Genomic DNA, 24,082 nt, shown 5'->3' on the forward strand with positions numbered 1-24,082 from the left:
GAGAGTAGATACAACACGAGGTAGGTACTAAAGGTCCTCACTGGACAACTGCACATAGTTTTTGGCTGAACTGCAGGCTACGTATCCACAAAACAGACGACAATATACTAAGAGGAAAACAAAATATACTGGATCAATAAGATAATGCATCATGGCTCAAAAAATGGTACATTGAGGGCAATTTGTCTGCAAATTGTTGATAGGTACATTCAGGATGGTTATATATCTTGTCAGTAGAGTTGTGTGAAAAACACCTAGTTTGTAGAGGTTATAAAATGCATATCGTGAAATATCTATAGTATGTAGAGTCACCATTTTTTGTGCAGTATTATTAACACCTGTGTGCACCTGGAAAATGTTGAACATGTTGATTTCAAATCGAAATTCCACTTTCGTTTCTGCCCTTTTTCATAATTTATGACAGTAGTATATTATACTACACAGAAGAGTTTTTTGCATTTTTTGTACTTTTAGCCGTGATTGAACTGTTTCCATAGAAACAGACGACAACGGGCTGTACATTGCATTGTAAAATGAGCCTGCAGGGAGGAAAAATATGACGGTAGCAAAAAACACCCAGAAACTGCTTGAAATTCAGAAGGTTAGAGCTTGCTAATAGTAGCTAACATTAGCCATCATAGGTTACTGATCATAGCAGACCAAATACAGCTTTAGCAGCGCAAAACCTGACTGTGCTAAACAAGCATTTTATTCCTCATGAATTCATCTTATTGTTTATAAAAGAAAATGACCATGTGTAATGCTTTTAAGTGAATACCGATAACCCATGAGGCTTCAAGCACACTCACAGTACCCTTCAGTGACTATTAATATAACTTTTACTAAAAAACTTCATCGATATCTGTCTAACATTAAACAGGTACATAAAATGCACATATTTTTATCAGCACATTCACTCTGTGATGCTAAAGACATAAAAAGTGACAATTTTCTCATGCTTAGATTTTTCACTTTGCAGTCATAAAGTTCATATCAGCAGCAAAAACTTCATTTGGACATACAGAACAAATCTGCAGCATAATATATTCTACATTGCAGCATCAGTGTGTGTGATTCGGTCAAATGGGATGGCATTTTTACAAAGATAATTTGCCTAATGGCGCTTTAAAGTAGGCAGTTCCACCTCATTTCTATAGTGCAACGAGAGCTGTGATTTCCTATAATATGTTCCAGAGGCTGAAGAAGAAAGTAGAAAGTCGAGACTGTATGTGAATATATTCTAAATCCAGATGCTCAGAAAGAGTCCAGGTTGTGTCTTTGAAAACAATTACCAGTCCATGGGAAGTTTCTCAGTTGCCCTGAAGTCCCCAAGTGTTTGTTTGGAGCATTTGCTGCAGGAGCAGACCAGGACTGGTCCATTTCCTCCTCCCCGACCAGTCGATGCACGCTCGGGTTCTCGGGAAGGTCAGCGCAGGGGGAGCCAATCTGAGGGGCGCTGCTGTGATGCGGAGCGGCCATATTGATTCAGGAACACTGGGAGGCAGTGCTTTGTTGCACGGGGGGGTCAGGAGTCAATTGGCTCTTGCTGCACGGTGTGGACAGCTACCTCAGTCAATTGGCATCAATTTGACAGCAAGAGCAACGTGGACACTGCTGCTCTCAGGAGACAGACAGATGGTATTAGCAGACAGTATTATAGGTAATGAGGAGGTCTGAAGGTAAAATGACATTAACTCGATCTGTGAGGCTTTAGTTTATTAGTTATTTTAACTAGTTGAATATATCCAAAGTAATTTTATAGGGCGAAATATAAACATTAGATCTATGTAATATTCCTTTTGACACAGGTCAGAATGGAGGTAAAACTTTCATAACTGCCATTGGACAGTCTCAATTAATGGTCTTTTTACAGTAAAAGGGGCATCCCAATTTATGGTTAAAAATGGCAAACTCTGTATTCATTCATCCACTTGCAAATTTTCTTTTCAAAATTCCTTGTATTTTTGGAACTATTTGAATGACTTTAATGGTCACAGGGTTACGGAGAACCCAGGTGCAGACACTAACGAGACCAACGAGCTCAGAGACGAGTGAAGGAGGAGTTTATTCACAAAAGGTGTGACCTTCCCTTCCCAGGTGAAGCTTGTTCAGAGTTCAGGGGTTCTGGAAGTATGGCAGCAGAAGGTTCAGAGTGATGAGCAGACGACAAAACATGAATCTCGGTTGACAATCTGGCAGACGGTGAGGTCTGAGCCGGGGTTTTCTAGAGCGGAGTGTTGAGCAGAGTAGGGCTGCCACAAACGACGCGTCGACTAATCGCCTGAGCACGATACGTCATCAAAAGCGGAAGTGAGCGCGCAATGCAACAGAAATCACCGTCCGAGTGGAGCGCGGAACACGCATGGACATCCGCGCTGTATCGTGCATATATAGTATATGCACGATGCGGCGCGGACATCCGCGTTTACGATACAGCGCGGATGTCCACGCTGTATTGTGCGTATATAATATATGCATATACTATATATGCACGATACAGCGCGGATGTCCATGCGTGTTCCGCGCTCCACTCGGACGGTGATTTCTGTTGCATTGCGCGCTCACTTCCGCTTTTGATGACGTATCGTGCTTAGGCGATTCGTCGACGCGTCGTTTGTGGCAGCCCTAGAGCAGAGGCAGGTGAGCCGTTGTGCAGGTGATCACACTTGCTGCTGGTTTGACAGCAGCTCAGTCAAACAGAGGAGAGCTGTCTCATTTGGAAATGCTGTGAAAGGGCTCCGAAATATGAACTTGATAGCTGCATATATGCTATTGCTGTAATATGCTAAAGCTGCTCAGCTAACAAACTTGCTAGCTAAATGCTGTCACATTCAAGTTGAACCTCCGCAGGCAGAAACATGTTTTTTTTAATCCATTGGTCAATTTTAAGATAGGGGTGCCAAACATGCGGCCCGCGGGCCAAAACTGGCCCTCCAGAGGATCCGATATATATATATATATATATATATATATATATATATATATATATATATATATATATATATATATATATATATAGTAAAATACCTGATTGCTCATTGTTCTTTTGTCATTGTATGTCTCATTTTTGTGATATTTTGTCCTGTTTTTGTTGTTTTTTGTCTTTTTTGTCTGACTTTTGTTGCTTATCTGATGTTTTTGTAGTTTTGTTTCTCATTTTTGTTGTTTTGCATTTCCCTTTCGTCTCGCTCGCGTCCTTTGTCTATGTTTTTGTTGTTTTGTTATTTTTTTGTCTCATTTTTGTCATCGTCTTTCTTTGTCACGCTTGTGTCATTTGTCCATTTTTTTTGTCGTTTTGTGTCTCGCTTTTGTCATTTTGTGTCTCATTTTTGTGATATTTTGTCTTGTTTTTGTCTTTTTGACTGACTTTTGTTGCTTGTCTGATGTTTTTGTCATTTTGTTTCTCATTTTTGTCATTTTTTGTTTCCTTTTTGTCTCGCTTGCATGGTTTGTCTATGTTTTTGTCGTTTTGTTTCTCGCTTTTGTTATTTTTTGTCTCGTGATTTTAATGGTCCGGCCCACTTGAGATAAACTTGGGCTGAATGTGGCCCCTGAACTAAAATGAGTTTGACACTCGTGTTCTAAGATATAATTCTGCCATAATGTGTCTTCCTTCAGAGTAGTAACAGTGCCTTTTACTTCGCTTTCTCCAAATGAGCATTCTCTCCTCCGATGAGCCACAAATGTCCACCTCAGCACCACTTACATTCAGCAAAACTTTAGTTTTATTACTGTCTACACTATGTTCTGGGGGTTTTTGAATGAACAATTCACAGCTTGATTTATAGAGCATTTCATTCCTAAAATCAGGTGGAGAATGTTTTTTTTTGTCAGGCTGTTGACGGTATTTTCTGATAGGTGGAGTGATAAAAAGAGATACCTCCTCTGTAAAAACCCTTGACTCTGACAAATTGGCAAAATCAGACCCAATTTTTTTAGTCGGCTTAGTCAAATATTGCAGATATCTGTTCTGGAAATTACTACAAATTAGGACATTTTTAGATATATAATAGCTCATTTGCATTTAGCTGGGCAGGTTAGTCCATCTGATGTTTAAGCAGGTAAACAGACTATTGCCAGGAAAGGAGGACACCATCCTTCAAGCTGTTTAAATGCTCACTCTTACCACAGCTCCATGTTCACAGCTTTGGTACGCCGAGAAATTCAAAGTTTGACATGCCTGCTTTTCCGAGTTACAGCTCTCATTTATTTGCTACAATAGGCTTAAATGTAGGTTAGGAGGTTAAAAGGCTTAAATTGAGAGTTTAGACAGACGGAAGATTTATCACAAGGTAAAATGAAAATGTTTTTGGCAGGAATCTTTCTTTCTGTGTGTATTGAGGCGCTCTACTCCTTTTATTTGTTCAGTCCGTATCCTTGATACTCAACAGAATCTCATTATAGTAAAGATAGAAATAATAATGTCTGTCTACTAGCTAGAGCAAACCACAATGCAATGCTGCTGCAGATTTGCTGGATTTTTAGGGAGAGGAAAAACAATTCTGGAGAATGAAGGATATCACTACCTGAAATGGAGCTAGACAATGAAGGCTGACAGACCAAAAAAAACCCACAACATAATAATGGCAGCCCTTCATTATAAAATAACTCCTGAAATGCACTGAACATCACAGATTGATGTTGGATATCTAAGAGCGTAGGAGGATCCGTGGGCAGATTTTTCCTTTAAATCTCATAGTCATTGTGTCTTTTCACATCCAGAGCATCAAGAGTACCGAACCAAAACATCAAATGTTGTTGCAATTCAAATACTTATGGAGCCGGCTGTATCGGCCTGTGTAGGAGGGTGAGTGAATTTTATCGAGTCAGATGGGGGATAATGTGGGAAAGTTGTGCTACAGTGCGACAATAAAAACCCATGAGATGTGGTTGATTGTATTGTTTAGAAAGTTGGGCAGAAGTTTGCCATTCGAGTGCTGACATCTGTGTATATACTCAGCTATTTAAAAGCAGAAATTTACCCATTTGTACATTTGTAAAATGCACCTGAGTGGACCTGTCTAGATATAGAAAAAAGGATTAATTTAGAGTAAAAGTACATCCATTAAGACCTCTTGGTCTCTTCCATTAAGGTGGTGACTGCAGTTTGAAGCGAGCCATGTGGTGCAGTGCATGTCCACCCTCTGTGGATTTGCCCAAAATATTATTGGAAGTGACTGCTTATGCTTTTATTGAATATAGTGCGCTCTGCTGATGCAAGAGGAGGTCAGTACTATGCTGTCTGTCCCTGTAATGGTCCAGATGTAGAGTTTTGTTCTCCGAACTAATACAAGTTGATGCATTCACACTATATTTTTAGATAGAAAGAGTCTGTAAACAGAATGGTTCCATAAAATTCTTTATAATCAGTGTCAGAGGTTCCACGGACATCATTCAGAGAGAATAATATTAAATCTGCGGCAAAAAGGGATTCAGATTGTTGAGTGTTTCTGTAGAGCAGGGGTGTCAGAATCATTTTAGTTCAGGGGCCACATTCAGCATAACTTGATCTCAAGTGGGCTGGACCAGTAAAATCAAAACATACTAACCTATAAATAACCACAACTCCACATTTTTCCTTTGTTTTAGAGCAAAAAAGTACATTCTGAAAATGTTCACATTTAAGGAATTATCGTTTTATAAAACATTATGAACAACCTGAAATTTGTTAAGAAAAATAAATTCAATTTCAACGATATTCCTCAGTTTGTCATTTACAGTGTCTTCGAGTGTCTACAAAGGAACACAACATTTAGTCACAGGTATCTGGGACTGAATGATACAGGATTTTACTTTATGATCAAAATGACGAAAGTCAGACAAAATATCACAAAAATGGAAACTAATGTTAGTCGTGTGAAGTGCTAACACTACAGATTCTTCTATTGTTGTGGTGACATTGCCTTTGGTTATAGTAATCCACTGGGAGTACATGAGTCTTGTGTTCACTCTTGCAGCCAACAGCATTTGGTGAGCTTTGCTTGTAGCTAAGGAATTTTAGAGTTAGCAGAAGCAGCTATAGAAAGTAAATAACCTTGGTAGATTGTGAGGCAGCTGCAGCTTGACACCCAAAAAATGGAATTTTACCATATGGGACGTTAAACTTTTAGTCTGTAAATCTAACTGAAAAGTACACACTGGGTCCCGTTGTCACCTTATGAATAAAAAAGTGCCTATTGTACATTTTAGTTGTGCTTTAGTTAATGTATTTACTTCCTAAGGTACTCAAAATTCCATTTACTCCTAATAAGGCATGGAAGTTTTGGTTTTTTGTTTTTTTTTTTTTATAATAGGATATTTTTTGTGTTGTAAAGACAGCAGGAGATGCATTCTATTAAACAGCATGAAGAATTTCACTCAGCATTTGTAACCCGTGGCCTTAATAGGCAAATTTCCATTGTTTGGACAGCATCCATCCACGATGTAAAGGAGAGGTTTTTATAGAAACAAAGTGTGGAGGCTACACATCATAAATAAATGTCACAGCCTGCTGGGTGTGTTTTGTGTTTCAGAGGGAAGAATCATTTTGTTGAGAGACGCTTAACGCTTATTGCAACATAGAAACATATGCTCACAACATGAATTTTCAGAATGCATACATCATTTCTCCCCACTCATCTTGTTCGTTTCAATTTATGCATCTTTATCTGCTGTAATAGACACAATAGAGCAAGGATTGTGAATAAACATTGCAAAATATTAAGGCCATAATTTAAGAGTATTGTCACACCTACACTGCCATTCAAAAGTTTGGGGTCACTAAGAAATGTCCTTATTTTGGAAAGAAAAGCAGTTTTATTCAGTGAAGATGGCATTAAATTTATCAGGAATCCAGTCTAGACATTGTTAATGTGGAAAATGACTATTTTAGCTGGATTTTTAATGGAATATCTCCATAGGGGTACAGAGGAACATTTCCAGCAACCATCATTCGTGTGTTCTAATGCTACATTGTGTTAGCTAATGGTGTTGAAAGGCTCATTGATGATTAGAAAACCCTTGTGCAGTTATGTTAGCACATGAATGAAAGTGTGAGTTTTCATGGAAAACATGAAATTGCCTGGTTGACCCCATACTTTTGAACAGTAGCGTACATACAAAGTTGCACATAAACTGTGTTGTGAGACTGACAGTTACAAGTACTGCACAAAACTGTAAAATCCAACAGAAGTGTTGCTTGATTGAAGATTTTCTAAAAGTTTTGTTTCGATAAAATAGGTTAGTTGCACAAATTTAAATGAAGTCATGCATACAGGCGTTTTTAAAACCTTAAAAGCATTATGTGACTTATAAAAGAAGAAATATAATATTTTTCTTAGGCACTAAACTTTGAATTTATTTGCAGTAAAACTCACCACTTCTTACGTTAAAGATTCTGCAATCTTTCAGAACCGCTGGATGTCGCTAGAATAGCAGCTTCTCAGACCACAGCAGGCTTATTGGCCACATCTGCCTTCACATTTTTTACAGCCAGAAAGGTTGAGCACATGAGAACCAACAAAATAATGCAGCCACAACCGTTATCCCGCGCTAGCATTGTAAGTAGCTGTAGGGGTTTGTTGTCAACTTGAGTAATGTTATCTTAACTTGACCTGCCTCCATTCTGTGTGTGTCTGTTTCTACAATCTGGACATATTCACTCATCTTAAATGTAGGTTAATGTTTGCTAACTTTAGCGGAAAAAGGCACTACTGGTCTTACCTCAGGACGTGGCAGCAAAACCGCTCGATGTACTGAAATTAGCATGTGTTTTTGTCCTTATTAACTTTTCATTTACAAAAAGAAAATTTGAATATTTTCTCTCTGAGAGTTAGTGTTTTTTTTCCCCATCCTTTCCGTCTTTCCATGACAACCAGCAACCATTAGCCACTGCATAACTGTATATTTAACAGGTCACTGCTGTTTTAATGTGAGCCTTTCCATGTCTACTGCTTTTTCTCTTGCGTTTGGATATGGTTGAATATATATGTCTACATAATATAAAAAAATGTAGTTAATGTAAATGTCAAGCTGAGGTGAAACGCTATCAGGAATATTTAGTAAAAAAAAATCACTGGAAACACTGGCTTGAATTAAGGAAGAAATACAATCAAAAACGAAGAAATGTTTAAATGTTATTTGAAGCTCAGTTAGTTTGGACAGTTTTGGATGTGAAGAGAAGGGCCTCATAAGTTGAGGATTGCCCCATTTAAAGGGTTTAAACCTTTTTGAAATGACGAACACTATTGAGCCTTCCCTCTCTACTACCCCTGGAAACGAGCCGAAACATTTCCCAGTAAAGGCTGCTCTGTTTGGATTTTAAGTTAATTCACAATACAGAGCAAAACTGCACTCTGAACCCGTAACTGTGTGTGGGATCAAAGTGGCTCCGATCGTGGGGCCCATCGAGTCAGCCTTTTGTCTAGCGTCCAGCCTCTGAGCGGTTTTCTCCGCTGACCACGGAGCACCGCAGGGCCAGTCCTCAGCGGAGAGCTTTAACTGGGCTGGAAGATTGGGGTTAGACACGGGGCCGTGCAACACATCACCGTGCAGAGGTCAAAGCCATCAAATCATCGCAGCCAGCCTGGGAGGTAGCGGAGCCCATTTCCTGACACTTTGGGGCTTGTGGGTTTCAGAGATAACATTAGAGAGATGCTGCGACGGGGAGCGTGCCGTCGTCAGGCAACAGCACTGCAGCATGCTCGCAGTCTCAAACCGTCAAGACGACACTCAGGTTATTTAAAGGAGGATGATTAATGTGTTGAGAAATGGCAAGCACCTGCCCCAGCCACACTCCCTCTGCAGTTTGTGTGTGTGTGTGTGTGTGTGTGTGTGTGTGTGTGTGTGCGTGTGTGCGTGTGTGTGTGTGTGTGTGTGTGTGTGTGCGTGCGTGCGTGCGTGCGTGCGTGCGTGCGTGCGTGCGTGCGTGCGTGCGTGGGTGGGTGTGGGTGGGTGTGGGTGGGTGTGTGCCAGCACATATATGTGTGCGTCTACTTTTACATGGCTTTATAGGTGCTCGTGCACTACCAGTTTTGCATGCCTTTTGTGTGCATTTTTCCACACACATGCTGGCCCTGTGTGTGTGTGTGCTAGTGTGTGTGTGTGTGCGCATTGCGCTGACTGGGCCGGTGTGCTGGCAATTAGAAAAACCACCAGTGGCAAGGTGCACATTAATCATGTTCCTCAGCTGAAAGAGAGAAATGGGGCGGAGATGGGGGGAGGAAGAGGAGGAGGAGGAGGAGAAAGAATAATGAGAGACTGTGTCTGAGGTATTCAGAGCTGCTCTGTTGCACTGTTTGCTCTGACATGATGTTGGAAACATTTATGAATAAGCAAGGTCATGACAATAGGCCCGTACCCACTGGGCAGAGAGAACCAGAGGTTGATCTAGCAGCACTTTTTCCACGGGGACAACTTCGGCTGAGGACTGTGTCGCGCTTCCATTGTTCCTCAGCGTGTGATGTGGAAAGAGGGGGGACTCGTTGGCTCTTGTGTGGTTGCTAAAACATATCAGAGACATGCACAATAGGTGAGCTGTTCAGGTTCAGTCGCAGAATAATCTTACTCCCTTTTAAAAAGGCAGAATTGGCAGAGCATCAGCATCATTGTCCGGACTAAATTGACAATAATCTCCAATAGGGCCGCAGCTACTTATTAATTTCGATTTATGTATTGAGTTTTTTAAAAAATTTATTAGTTGCTTGTTAAATATCAGAAAAAAAGTGATCATCAGTGCATAAGATGCTCCGTTTAAAGCAGTAAAGAACCTATAAATGTTTGGTATTTTTGCTGGATAAATGATTAATCCATTATCAAAACAGCTGCTAATTAATTTTCAGGAGACGGACTAATTGCATTAACTGATTATTGTTGCAGCTCTTGTTTGTAATAATGCTGTGGTATCGCAACACATCAGGCCAACGGCTTCTGCGTTATGAGAGTGTGAAAATAATACCGTGCAAGAAGTGAATTTACATTTTCTTCATTGGATTTCACATGCGACCGGTTTCCTTGTGCTCGTTTTTCCCTGATTATAATATCATGTGCAGTGTTTAAAAATGAGATTTCTTGCCTATTTAAATGTCTGTTTATACAGTCTGCTTTTTGACCACACTGATGTTTTCCCGATAAAGAAATGTTTGACTCTTCTATCTGTGCCCACTTAGCTCGGTACAAACAAAAAATGCTCGACTCCTTCTCAAAGAGCTGACCTTAATTAAATTTGCCTCTTAGACAAGGAACGGAGCCCTGGTTTGTGTGAACTACTAAATGAACACTAAATTCAGGTAAAATCTTAATAGCTCATATCTGCTAGAGTCTGGTGCATCATCTCTTTGAGGTGCATAAACATTCCTAATTAAAAGCACACAAAATCTGAAAATTTAATTATTCAAACTGATTAGACGTAGCGCCTGCATCATCCGGCAAGTTATTATTATTTTTTTTAGGAACCGGATGAACCCACACACAAACCACTGCAGCATCACACACAGAAATATTCAATAGGAACGGCAACATAATAAATATTTAATAGCAAGGAGGGGGGCAGACTTAAATTACAGGTGACAGATTTGTAGGAAGTCCAAGAACAGCTCAGTTTGTTGTGGTGCTTGAACACTTTGACTTTGTGCGCCAAAAGTGTCTGAGAAGTCTGGTTTTGACAGGAATTCTGCCTTTTTAATAGATGCAGCTCTGGTTGCGTTGAGTAAAGCCCTTATGCTGTGGGAGCTGATGTCTTTATATGTAAACTTAAGAAGTCTGCCACAACCACTGGCTGCTGGTCAGCTCTAAAAACAATTTCTCAAAAACCCGTCTAATCAGGATTTCTCTGTTTTCTTTTGTTTTACAGATGTATGATCGCTGATGAGGTAAGCACACACAACGCTAACTCAAGAAATCTATTTTCCAAAAAAAAAAATGAACCTGAGACTTTGCTGCATGCCTTCCAAATTAATTTGTCAGCCCTGCGCTGCACTCCCACGTGCCTAATCGGTTTTGACACTAGAATCATTCTGAGACCTTATTACTCTTGGGCCTCGCATCAGCTCGGCCGTCATATGCAATTTGCCGCAGAGTCTGTGCGCGATTGACTTGTTTTTCTCTCCCTTCGCCATGTGTTGATTTGCTCGGGCCAGATGGGTCTCGGGAAGACGGTGCAGGCCATCGCGGTGGCGTACGCCTTCAGGCAGGAGTGGCCTCTCCTGGTGGTGGTGCCCTCGTCCCTCAAATACCCCTGGATCGAGGAGCTGGAGAGGTGGATCCCCGAGCTGCAGCCGGGAGACATCAATTTGGTGGACAGCAAGAGCGACACCATGTAGGTCACCCCACTACACCTTCTCCTTCACCTTCATCCCTCCAGACCACCTCAGCCAGGCCACACAAACATGGACAATGACTAACTGTTGCCCCTTAGATTCCACATTTTGAACGTTAACCGTTTTACTTACCAGCATAATCAAGCAGTAAACACAATAGTTGTTTACACACTTAGCAGCAACATTAGCTTTGAATTCAAGTGTTGTTTTTGCTCACCCAAAATCCAATATTAGCTCTTCTTTTTGCTCCGCTTTTGGTCTCCACCACCTCCTAATTGGACCATTGGCTCTTTAGCTCCTAAATGCTCCCCTATATTCACCAGCTAGCTGCTAATTGTGTCTGTCTCCTGTTTGGTGCTGGACAGATGAAGGCCATCATTAACAAAATGTCTTTTTAGGTTCTAGTTTAATTCTGTACTTCAAATAGACAGGAAATATGTAATCATAAAACTTCATTTACTTCTTTGCATCAGTTGTGGTTAGTACTGGCTGGCTTCTTTCCTAATGAAAGGCTAATATTAGCAAACTGATAAAGTCTCAGTATGAGACAATAGTAGGTTGACAGCTTATTAAAGCTGCAGTTTGAAGAAAGTATGCAGAATTTCATACTTTTTGGTACTGCCGTTTATTGCAAAAGCAATTTTTTCTTAAAGGTCATATTATCAGCAATCTAACCAATAACACCTTTGATACTTGGACACTTCTAGAAGAGGCAAAAATTACATTTTATCTTTGGACACACCGCTTTATATCTATTCTGTAACTCCAGCTACGGATAATTTTCATTGTGGATTAATCTTTTGGTTGCTTTCCTCAATAACAAATTAATCTCTTGGTGCAAAAAATGCCTTTTCCATCCTGAAATTGCTTGTATTAGCCAAGCCATTTACTGGCAAGACTATGAAAACCAACAAATATTTACATTTGAGGAGCAGAAACTATGAATTTTTTGCGACTCCTGTATGTTCTGTGTGTCCGCTGAAAGAAAAACATCATATTTATGCAAAGTGACTTGGACTGAACCACACACACGGCCCGTGTTAAGTAGCTAGATATTCGTTCTCAAGATTGACAGACTGCACCTTCAAGCAACTAATTGTTTCAGGTTTAATCCATTCAAAGCAAAATGAACCATGTTGTGTAGCAGATAAGAACACATTCTACACCCACGTTCTACGCAGAAGTACATACAGGGTTTCTTAAATACATTTCAGACATCAATGCAAAGGACTACGTGGGGGGAAATTATTTGAACTTAAGGAGAAGTTGCCTTTATAACAAGCTGAGTCTAGTATGTCTTGCTACAACTTCATCCCTCCAGCCTCCTGCTCATGCAAACGGTCGTAATTTAACTAAAGCGATGCAATAAAAAACACGAGCGCTCTTGGCCATGTAGTGCAAAAGGGAGGCAGTGTGACAGACAGCAAAGTTGGTCCTGATATATTAATCTCAAAGTGTCCCTCGGTGTCAGGAGCCAGCAGGGGCCGACGTTTGACAGCACTGACAGACAAATCATGTCAAGGCGACGTCTGCAATATTGAACAAGAGGTGAATTTCTATTTTTTTTATCCGCAAGAAGCGGAAAAATGCTGTTGTGGAGAAATCATTTTCACAGCCGTGTACATTGATTCAGGTTTGCGTTGCATTTCTGCATCGTGGACTAATGTTGCATATAAGTCTTGGCAACAGCCACTTGTATTATCTTCTCAACTTTTCCCTAGTTCTTGCTGGGTTTTTTTCTGTTTTTTTTTTCTTTGAATGAAACAAACTTTCTATATTTGTGACTTGGAGAGGGGGGCGGGGGAAAACTCCCCACCTCACATCACATCACAGATGAGGTGCAAAGAGGTTGTGAAAGCCTTCTGGGGAAAACGTGTCCTTGAACTGGATGTGTTAATGACTGAACGGGGAGGCAAGAGAAAATTATGCAGCACCGGTATTTTGACTTGCGTGTGCTTTTGTAGAACATGAACGGCACCTTCGGTTTATTTCAGCTTGGAAGTGTGTGTGTGTGTGTGTGTGTGTGTGTGTGGTGAAGGCAAAGAGTTAGAGCCCGACAGATGCTGGAAATGCTTTTGATTTCTCAGAGATCCTTATTGAGTTTCATGCAGCTGAATGTGTTTGTTTGTCTGTGGATGTGTGTGTTCATCTGAAAAGTATAGGAACTGCAATATAGTCTGGGAATGAATTTTATCAGGTGGCAGAGAAGAGGAGAAACATGAAAAGTTTGTGTGTGAGCTCGACGTTTAGTTAAGTCCACAGACCTTTTATAAATAGTCAGCTTTGCTTTACCTTGAGGGTCCAGTTGCCATGTCAATAAACATTTGAACAGCTGCTGAGTCTCTATTTAGTTGTAACTGCTGAAACACATTTGTCAGTGTTAAAGGTGAATCCTTTAAGAGCTAATTCCAACTAATGCCATGAAAACCTACAATACCGTGTTGTTTGTGTACCTGTTTTGGTACCATAAAGCTGCATTTTTGTCCAGAAAGTATTAAAAACTAGCTGGGTGACACGTTCCTTCATCACAAATCACATGGACACTGTAGTTAGATTTATTTTAAATACAGCCACTAAATACTATCTGGAGCATAAAAGGTGTATTAATCCACTGATGAATGCCCTATTTCCTGCTCTTTGATTAGTTTTTGTTGAACTCAACAGTGCCTAGCTAACTATGTATTTGCGATTCTTTGTTTAAAAATGAACTACACAAGGAGCCAGAGGATTTGGGGCTTAGGGAAAGAAAGAAAGGCTGAATTGTGTAACAGATATATGAAACCTATGATGAACAGAAGCTGTAAAGCCTTAATTTTTTCATACTAATCAATGTCACAGACTTGATATAAAACCTGAATCCAGCATTTGGTACTAATGTAGCCCTCTCAGTTAAAGAGAAAATACAGTAGCTAGAAATAATCTTAGCTCTCTTTTGTATTTGTGCTTAATAGTTAGCTTCAAAAATCCCCACTTAAGTAAATATAGTTTGTTTTATATCATTTAAGATTAACTTAACCACAAACGATTCCACACAGGCTGCAGTTATTGCTTCTCAACCAATTAGGCTAGTTAGTATGTAGCAGGGCTAGTTTAGGCTGCCTTTCTTTTTTCTCTCCATTATATTGTAAGATTCAACTATTTCTATGTGGTACATTGCATGAAAAACTCAAATCCTAACATTGTAGAGCATCAAAATAGTCTGAAAGTGGTAAATTGGCTTCAACTAGCCTTAACTAGCTGGATTGCAGTCCCTGGAATTTGGATTTTACCTTTGTTTTCTGATATTTTCAATTCATTTCCTAAGGAGTTTTTTTTCATAAATATGAAACAGATGGCATAATAATTTATATAGTAAGGTAAGATATCAACAAAATAATTCTCTATTTATATATGCATGGATAGTGTCATCATTCACAAATGTTTATTAAATATGTAGTTAACAGTAATTGTAAGACTTGATCATTAATTTTTTTTAAGCTAAACAATGGTTTCAGGCGATCAAATAGGACTGTTTGCTGATTTTCTTAGTCTTCGATTACTGTACTCTGAATGTATTTGCATTGTGGACTATTGGTTTCAGAAAACAAGCATTTAGAAGATGCCATCCAGGCCTCTGGGAAATCATGATGGATGACATTTCATGTCATTTTCAGAATAAAAATGAAGAATTGGTCACTCAGGGGAAATTATCAGCAGAGTTAATGAAAATACCCGTTTGTTGCACCCTTAATAAATGGTATTAACAACATAAATATGGGTCATACAGCCAGTTAACCTGTGATTCCTGGGCATCTTGCTGTGTTGACGAGCTCACTGTTAATGTTCATGCATGTGTTGTGTTGTTGTGTCCTTCCAGGGGCATCAGCAGCAGTAAGGTGACAGTGTTGGGTTACGGCCTGCTGAGCACTGATGCACGCCCCCTGGTGGAGGCTCTGACCAGGCAGCAGTTTGCAGTGGTTGTCGTGGACGAGTCGCATTACCTGAAATCCAGAAACGCAGCGCGGACTAAGATTGTCGTTCCTCTCATTCAGAGTGCCAAGCGGGCCATCCTGCTCACCGGTACCCCTGCCCTGGGTCGACCTGAAGAGGTAATTAAATTTGATTAAATGAAAATTTAACGACGCCTCGAGGGTAAAGAATACAGATTTAAGTGGAGTAAGCTGTTTTGTTTTCTCACCAAATGACAAGGACTGTGCAGATTTAAAATTACTTCAAAGTTTAGTTTGAATTTTTAATGAAATATTTGACATGGAGCTGAAGAGGAGGTCTGCTGTGGACAAACAGGAGACTATAAAGATTATTCTGAGCCCACACTCATGAAGAGAGATTAGAAGGCCAGCTCAGGCAGCTCACAAAGGTGTTCCATTCTGCAGCACAGGTAGATCGCCATGGTAACTTGCTCCAGAGCAGGTTATACTGCGATCTAACATTCAAAAAGCCAATTAACTCTCTCCGGCGTCACTTATCCTCCAGGATCCCATGGTCTTATTTCAATAACCTTTGTTGCAAAAACTTCATTTACAAAGCCCGATATGAACAGACACTGCACTGCAATAAATGAGACAAGTAATAAAAAGAAGCACACAGGGCGGGGTGGGTGGGGGGACTATTGAATTTAGAAACAATAAGAAGGGCTTTTCACAGGACAACAGTGTTTGGAGAGCGGCTGAGCCATTCCCTTTTCCATAATGATTTATTATATCGTTTTTATATATGTTATATTGAAGCTGTGGATTACAGCCGTATTCCATCACTGCAGCCGTGGAAGATGAAGACGACTTTGTGAATTGAAAATCTTTTCACAGTCTCATCGTGAGAACACAATACAGTATCAATATCAAGCACTGTGTGCCCACTGTACCCTAATGATGGGGCACTGATGCAGCCGGAGCTTAAACTTTCCACATTTCATTTTCTCCAGCCTCTAAAGCAGTGTTGCTTTTGGCTTTTACAGTTTCTAAATTGTCAAATTATTATTGTGAGAGCTTCTCATAATTAGATACGTACATACATATTTGTTTTATTACATAATTATGCAGGTGATTTGACATATAATTCTTAAAAATGTGGCTCAATTTTCCTCCTTGTTTGCAAGTACCATGCAGACTATTTCTCCACTTTATTACAGTATACTGTAAAGAACACTGTTTGTGAATTGCAGTGCTCTCCAGTACACACACACACACACACACACACACACACACACACACACACACACACACACACACACACACACACACAGGCCCCATAATTATTTATAAGTTGCAGTGTATCTTTTGAAAACCTCTTTTTCTGAATGTCTGTGCTGCATATTGGGGAATAATACAATGTCATAAATACAGTCTGGTTACAAATTGCTTTACAAATATATAAAAGATGCATAAAATAACCCTGTATGAAACAACAAGAGACTGAAGAGAAGCCCCCCCCTTTTTTTTTTAAATAATTCAAAAACTATTTGTCTATGAAATTTAATAGTAATAAATAAATAAGAATCAATATTAACATTTGTAGTGTGGGAATAGATTTAACAGTGAGAAAATCAGCTATTCTGCTTCATCAGGATTGTGTGAGCGTGGCAATTGTTGCTCTTTCCTGATTGGTGCACAGAAGTTTGTGACATCACCTTTCCCCAGTTAAGCCACGCCCACATAAAAACACAACTCCCTCATAAAAGCAACCAAAACAGTTGCAGCTTTAACAGAATATTTGTTGTTTGCATAAAAAGGAGGTGATTGAGTAAGCAGATTTTAAACAGAGAGGACTGACAATTTAATAAAATTAGCTTTTTGTCACTAAACCGCATGCAAAGTTCAATCCAAAAATGCCTTGCTTTCTGACTTTTTTTGTGAACCTGTGAGGAGAAACTGCAATTTGAGCAAATAATTTGAATGTGTTGGAGACTATTTTCAGCGCATTTTGTCCTCTAGTTTGTATTTCTAGTAATTTTTGAACATTGATGGAAAATGAATCGCATATATTAATGTTCAGATTTCTGACGATAAGAACAATCTATTTTGCAAGGTCTGTCCTTTAGAACGAGACATGTAGCTAATGTATCGCGGCTTAGTTAAAGTAGCGTTTTTCACGAGTTATCCAGGTTAAACGTTGTAGTTTTGTCTCGACTATGTTAAGCTATTTATGTGGTACAGAACTCAGACTGCGCTGTCATCGAACTGCCACATTGCTGCGAGGAAAACTTAATTATTGCCTAGACCCGATCATGATAATTAACTGATGAAATTCAGGCACCTAATTAATTCCAAAACGAAGTTCGTACTTGTAAGAAATCTCGAGGTGTATCATCACGAAAGTGGGTGTGTGTGTGTGTTACATACTTGGCGTGTGTGTGTGTGATACATGCCACCCTGTCTTTGCCGTTGCCTGCCTGCAGTGCTGAGGTTAGTTTTTAGATATCATCTCTCTCTCCCTCTCTCTGCCACTAGAATCTGAAAGTGAATATAACATTTTATCATCTGCAGCATAAACCTGATAAGCCCTGTCCCTGCTTCTGTGCCAGTCTCCTCGCTGCCATCATTACTCACTGTAGCTCTGACATCGAGTTAGCACACAGCTCAGGGCATGCTGCACCGTTCATGATGTGCCCTCATTCCTCCCACCTATTATATCAACAGTGTGAAGGGGGAAAATGCAAAGCTCCTGTTGAACAAGCGCTGAATTTAGAATAGCACTCCTCACTGTGGCTGCTTATTCAGATCGCCTTGCTGATCATTACCTGCCATTACTTCAGAAATTGCCGCAAATGCTGAAAATTGACAGGGATGTGGGGTGTTTGCACAGGAATGTTGACATTTGCGCACAAAGCTTTGTTGCAACCTGTGATGTAAACACACTCATTACCTACTAAAATGACATATGTCCGCTGAAGACAGGAAACAGCGGCAGCTTGTCTTTTATCTGGCAAAATCAGCAGATGCAAAGATCTTTGGATGACGCAGAATTTTCATGGCAGGAGTTATTTAGTGGGTGTGAGCCGATTGTGAGTATGTCATTAAATTTCACCACCTAGTTGGACTGCACAGCGGTTTGACCCGGTTAATTGGTGCTGACACAAATTACCACACGGTTGCACAACACAGGACTAGTAAACTAGGCGAAGGACAACAGGACCTTGAATAAACTGCACACAAGATGTACTTCATGACAGCAGACTAATCGTGAGCACCGGTAAGGTCTCTGTTTAAGGCCAAAAAAAGCTCACACTGTGTTGAGTTATTAAGTGCAGCTTTCAGAAGGAAAAGGTGTGAAGTTTTGGGGACTAAAGCAGCACGCAGTCTCAGAAGAAAGCTTTCCACTGCAGGAACTTGTCGGCAGTTTTAGGGTGGACCAAACCTTTGTATGTGCAAGAACCATCCCTGCGGAACTTCTTTCACAACTGTTTCTAGGAGAAAAATGGACCTTCAGTGGGGAAGTTATTTCTGAGCGGCCCTATAAAACTGCTGTGCCCAATGCTGATTAGTTACACTCAAAGAAAACAACACAGATTCGTTCAATTTTTTCTAGGACAACATACACCATTTTGTTCTGTTCCTTACATACTAATTAAAGTTGAGTTACATCCAGCAGCTACTATTTGTCGTTTTTGTGCACTTCAAGCTAACATTGTGGTTGAAAATGTTGGATCCTACACAACAATGAAAACAGAAAGGCTGACTGCCTGGAATAATTTCTGTGACAACACATGCCCCAAGTTCCTGCAGTGGAAAGCTAATGATGCACAGTGGACTAAACTGTTCAAATTTACACAAAATATAGCACCAAAATGATGTTTTAAAATAATATTTGCCTTAATGTCAAATGTTAGATGAGAAAATTGATACGGCTGTCATGTCTGTATGCTGAATGTGAACCTGAAGCTAACATCTGTTAGTTTAGCTTAAAAGCAATACCTATCTGGTATTTGCTAACGCTACACAACATTAGCCACTACAAGCTACAAACCATATCAAATATGATAAAGCAGTGGCAGCAAAACCCCTGAATTACACTATACTGCTAAAAGCTAAAACACTGTGTAAAATTAATACGTCTTAATGTCAGTAAACTAATCTCAGAGATAGGGCGTTGTCTATACAAAGTTGGCTAACGCTAGCATCATAAGCTGCAAGTCATATCAGTATCTGTAGTCGTGTAGCAGTAAAACCAATGAAGTTACTGAAATGAGCAAATGTGTATTTCATTGTTCATTAATTAATTTTCTCAACTGTAAGAGGGAGAATGCTATTTTTATTCCTTATCTCACTTTATCTCAGCCACTCTTGCTACCTAGCTAGCAGTTTGCTAGCACTGGCTAATAGTAGCCACCATGAGCTACTGGTCGTATCAATAGGCGATAGCTGTAAAATCCATTAAAGTGCTGAAATGAGCCAAAGTGTGTTTTATTATTCATTAATTCAACTTCTCTTCTGTAAAAGGTGGAACATATATACGTTTTTGCTTTTCTCAGTTACAGCCATTGTTGCTCACTAGCTCACGTGCGAACACTGCTTTGAAAACATTAGCCTTTGCAACACATCATACCAGAAAATAATGTTTTAATTTTTTCACTGTCTTAAATTTGCTTTTTTAATATTGCATTTCTACATAATTAAAGATAAATAGATCAATGCTATTCTAAAGAAGCTGCAAATAAAAGGATAAAATATGTGAGAGATGTGAGGATATTTTCAAATGATGAGTCACACACAATTTCTCTGACTTGTGAGTCTCCATCTCACAGACACACACAGTCTCCGACGTACAGTGTTCACATATATTTGCTGTATTGTGTGGTTTTTTTGTTAAAGTGCATTAACTGTTTGTGTATTTCACAGCTTTTCATGCAGCTTGATGCCCTCTATCACAAGAGTTTTGGAACCTGGACCGACTATGCCAAGAAATACTGCAACGCACATTACAGGTGAAGTTTTCAGATTTTACTAGTTCACACGTGCTGTGTCTTAATTCTAGTATGTATTTAGCTTACATTTTGTGTAGTTTATGTGTCATGTAATTCATATTTTGCCATTTGAGTTCACTTCATTCACATTGTTGCAGTGACTTAGCTAGAGCTAGGAGACTGTTAGCCTAGCCTAATATGAAAACCTAAAGCAGCGGCTAACAGCTAGCCTGAAACTGTGCCAGCACCAATGAAGCTCACAAAGAAATGAATTGTTGTGACAAGATATGATATTAGACAGGATAATAAATGGTCAGGTATGTTAGTGGTGAGCACATTTGTTACTTTTGGATGCAGCCAGGCTTGTTGATACCCAGTTTCCTCTCTTATGCTAGGCTAAGCTAACAGCCTCCTAGTTCGCCACACATTTAGTGTTATCTTCCCATCCAAGTCTCTACAACAAAGTGGGTAAATGAGGCTAAGCTAGGCTAACCATCTTCTTGCTCCAGCTCCATATTTTACTGGCAGTCTTGGGAGTGGTTTTGATTTTGCCCTCTAACATGGTAACAACAAATCAAATGCCTAACAGTTCCATCCTTTAAGTGTAATAGCCCAGTTTGTGCTTCTCTTCTTGGTTTTAATATATGGAGCTTATTGAAATGAGCACAGTTTCAGAAGATCTCACCTACCATTTAATTGTGTCTGCTGGGATAAGGTGGGCTATACCTGAGTGTGGAGTGGCGGTGCTGCTGAGTTGAGGGTTTGTTGTCAGAGCCAGACCGCGACTGAAGCCAAGCGTTAAATGCCAACTGGCTGCCAGTTGCCAGTGATGATCAGTTACATGTGTGAACAAACACATCAAATGCATTGTTTTGGATGTCCATCAAAGTCAGCAACTCGGCTGGGGATGGGCTTGGCGCCATTAATGATAACACTTTGTATATAATAGTACTTAGTGTGGCTGGGGATTGCCGTTCTGAAGGACACACACACACTAAAGCTATCACACACACAGAAGGGCACAAGGCGGTGGCATCTGAGCAGACTTCCCATCTTGTTTCTTTCGTAATAGTGAAGTTGTTGTGGGAAATGGCAGCAGCCGATCCGACAGAAAGCAGCATTGCAGCAAGAGAGTTGCTGGTTCAAATCTGTACACCAGGCGGCAACATTATTTTAGAAGTAGTGAGTCAGTTTACCATCCTTCAGTAATTACAACTTTCAACACTGAAGTGTGAAACAGCAAATTTTGGCAGTGCCTTGTTAAGTTTGTCTACATTTCCATCCAACATGGCAGATAACCAGCCTTTGTGTGGAGGGCCAGTTCTATTCTAAAAATCCGTTTGGCTAATAAACTGTGAAAGTTGCCGGCGAGTTTTGGGATGAACCTGCTGCCGTGGCCATTAGACAAAATAGTTTCCTGCTCTGCAAAGTGCCCTTAAGCAAAAAACGAATCCCCCGACTGCTCCAGCAGAGCTGCTCAGAGGTAAACGATGGAAAGCTGTTGCAGAGCTGGGCAGCTCCCAAGTGGGAATGCTTAAACATGTTTAACTATTTCTTCAGGGCATTGCTGTAAATAAGTGTGTTTTCTTAGGAACTTTCTCTCGGTTAAAAGTGTGTATATAAAAAAAGAAATGCATCAGCAGCTTCACCTCTCATTCATTCTCTTACAGGTATTTCGGGCCTCGCAGGCTGTGGGACTGTCGTGGAGCGTCCAACCTGAAGGAGCTGCACCAGCGGCTGAGCCAGATTATGATCCGTCGCCTCAAGGTTGAGGTGCTCAGTCAGCTGCCACCCAAAATCCGTCAGCGTATCCCATTCGACCTGCCTAAGGAGGCTGTAAAGGTACGTGTGTGTATTTGTGACGCATTGCATCAGATATTTACACACGTATAGTGTGTTTCTATAGTTATTTTCATAATCGGCAATTAAATTTGTCAAAAGAATGTCAATAATAATAATAACATATTATAAATTTGCATTTTTATGTCCCATGTTGGTGTTAGCAGTCAGGATGTTTCGTCCATCTGTCAGTTCAATGAATAGTATAAACAGTATGATCATAGTTCACCTCATAAATAATTACAGTTGTAACAAATAATGACAGTAATCAAATAAATGTACAAAAGTAAAGATGAATTTGGCCCGTGAACTGTAATGGGATAGAAATACATTGTACCTAGCAGTATTTGAGTAATGTGCTCAGACTTAATTGGCATATTTTTGCATGTAACTTTGAAATTTCAGTACCTACCTCTCTGACTGAAACAAGACTCTGTCTGAGGGAACATAACAGATTTGTTGTAACAGTGTGCAATAGTATTTCACCTTCTGCATCATTCATTTTACATGACTGTCACCCCTGCTTGACCTCTCCTGTCTGAGACTACTTTGCTTTTCAAAGACGTATAACATCTAAATTTATGTCAACCTTCATTTCTGTTACCATACAGCGACACGTTGCTGGCAGTTCCATTATTATTTTCTAATTATTTTGACTACTGACACAGATGAGTCTTTTTTCTTTTCAAAGGTCTGCAGTGTCGGATTCTTCTTGTTGCTTCTTTGAAATGAATGAGCTTGTATGAGCAAACATCTGACAAAAAACAGATGGGATGATGGGATCAGAATTAAACTGATTTTTTTGGGTTTTTTTTTAATATAGTAACTGGAATATTTTTGATATTTCTTTTGGTGAACTGAATACGGTATAGATTATTTTTGGTTTAGAAAACATAATATTTTTATTTCTTTTTATAATGGATGATGATAAGAATGAAATAAGTGTGTGATAATAAACAGAATATTTTTAGGCTCTTTTAATATAGTAAATTGAATATTTTTAAATATATATATTTATGTATTTTATTTAAACATAGTAAAGAGTGTTTTTATTTTTTTTAATCTAGTAAAGTAAAAGTGAATTTATTAATAGTTTAACATTGTAAACTGATTATTTTTCATCTTTAAATATAGCAAACAAATTGTTTCTTTTTTTAAAATTTGTTTTCAAAAAAATTTTCAAGAATAAAATCAGTTTATTATATTCAACGGAATATTGTTAGGCTCTTTTAACGTGGTAAAGTAATTTTTAGCTTTTGAAAAAAAAAGGTAAAACTGTTTTTAGTAAATATAGTAAAATGAATATTTTTAAAATATTTTTTTATTATGGTAAGCTAATAATTTTTTGGGATTCTTTTAAAAAAAATTCCATTTTTCTTTTTAAATATAGTAAACTGAATATTTTTAGGTTTGTGATTGTAGGTTGTGCAAAACAAGCCATTTGCAGAGGTGTTTAAGATGTAAATGACCAACAGATTAGCTAATAGTACAATGAATTTTTTATGCAATTTCTCTGTTAATCACCTCTGCATGCACATCCATTCATCCATTCACACATAAAGGAAATTACTTTTATTTGAAACGAACTGAAAACTGGCTGTTGCTGCTTTTAGATTAAATAACTCCCTTTTCGTCCAAGCTAAGATGCACAGAGGTCTCTGTGTGTGCAGCTGCTTCTCCACCATCGTAAAGAGGATACCAGGGTATTTGTAGAGTAAATGTCATGTTTGGTGTGTAGGTGTTTGTTTCTCTTTTAGTCTCCCCAAAGTTATGGTTGCAGTTTCTGCCTCCTACGCTTGTATCGGATGCGTGTGAATGTACACGTGAATGCTAATGCGACTCTGACCTGGCCTGTACGCCTGTCAGTGCGTGTCCTGTGCTCTCCATGCGTTGGGTCACCGATGGTCAAGGTTACAAGGGGTTAGTTTCCCACTGGGAGCAACCAGCACCAACAACAATACACACTCGCACGCATCCTATAAGAAGCTTTTGTTTTGTTTTATATCATATCTGCAGGAGTGGAAAAACACTGGAGGAGCTCTTTCAGTGC

The 24,082-nt window shown here is 39.4% G+C and overlaps 1 protein-coding gene across 6 annotated transcripts in view; it reads left to right on the forward strand.

Annotated features, from left to right (window-relative positions):
• zranb3 (zinc finger, RAN-binding domain containing 3) overlaps nucleotides 1-24,082 on the forward strand; it is a 124,696-nt gene that overhangs the window by 3,593 nt on the left and 97,021 nt on the right. For 4 of the 6 annotated variants that reach the window (XM_035952966.2, XM_055008139.1, XM_023280625.3 and 1 more), the window contains exons 3-7: nucleotides 10,829-10,847; nucleotides 11,115-11,293; nucleotides 15,151-15,382; nucleotides 20,129-20,214; nucleotides 21,864-22,035. In XM_035952966.2, coding sequence (XP_035808859.2) covers nucleotides 10,829-10,847; nucleotides 11,115-11,293; nucleotides 15,151-15,382; nucleotides 20,129-20,214; nucleotides 21,864-22,035 — 688 coding nt within the window. Of the gene's footprint in view, nucleotides 1-2,106; nucleotides 2,203-2,530; nucleotides 2,641-10,828; nucleotides 10,848-11,114; nucleotides 11,294-15,150; nucleotides 15,383-20,128; nucleotides 20,215-21,863; nucleotides 22,036-24,082 lie in introns of those variants that run through there. The other 2 variants (XM_035952969.2, XM_035952968.2) reach the window with 2 other exon arrangements.

This window comes from Amphiprion ocellaris, chromosome 24 (genome assembly GCF_022539595.1).
Source record: "Amphiprion ocellaris isolate individual 3 ecotype Okinawa chromosome 24, ASM2253959v1, whole genome shotgun sequence".
NCBI lineage: Eukaryota > Metazoa > Chordata > Actinopteri > Pomacentridae > Amphiprion > Amphiprion ocellaris.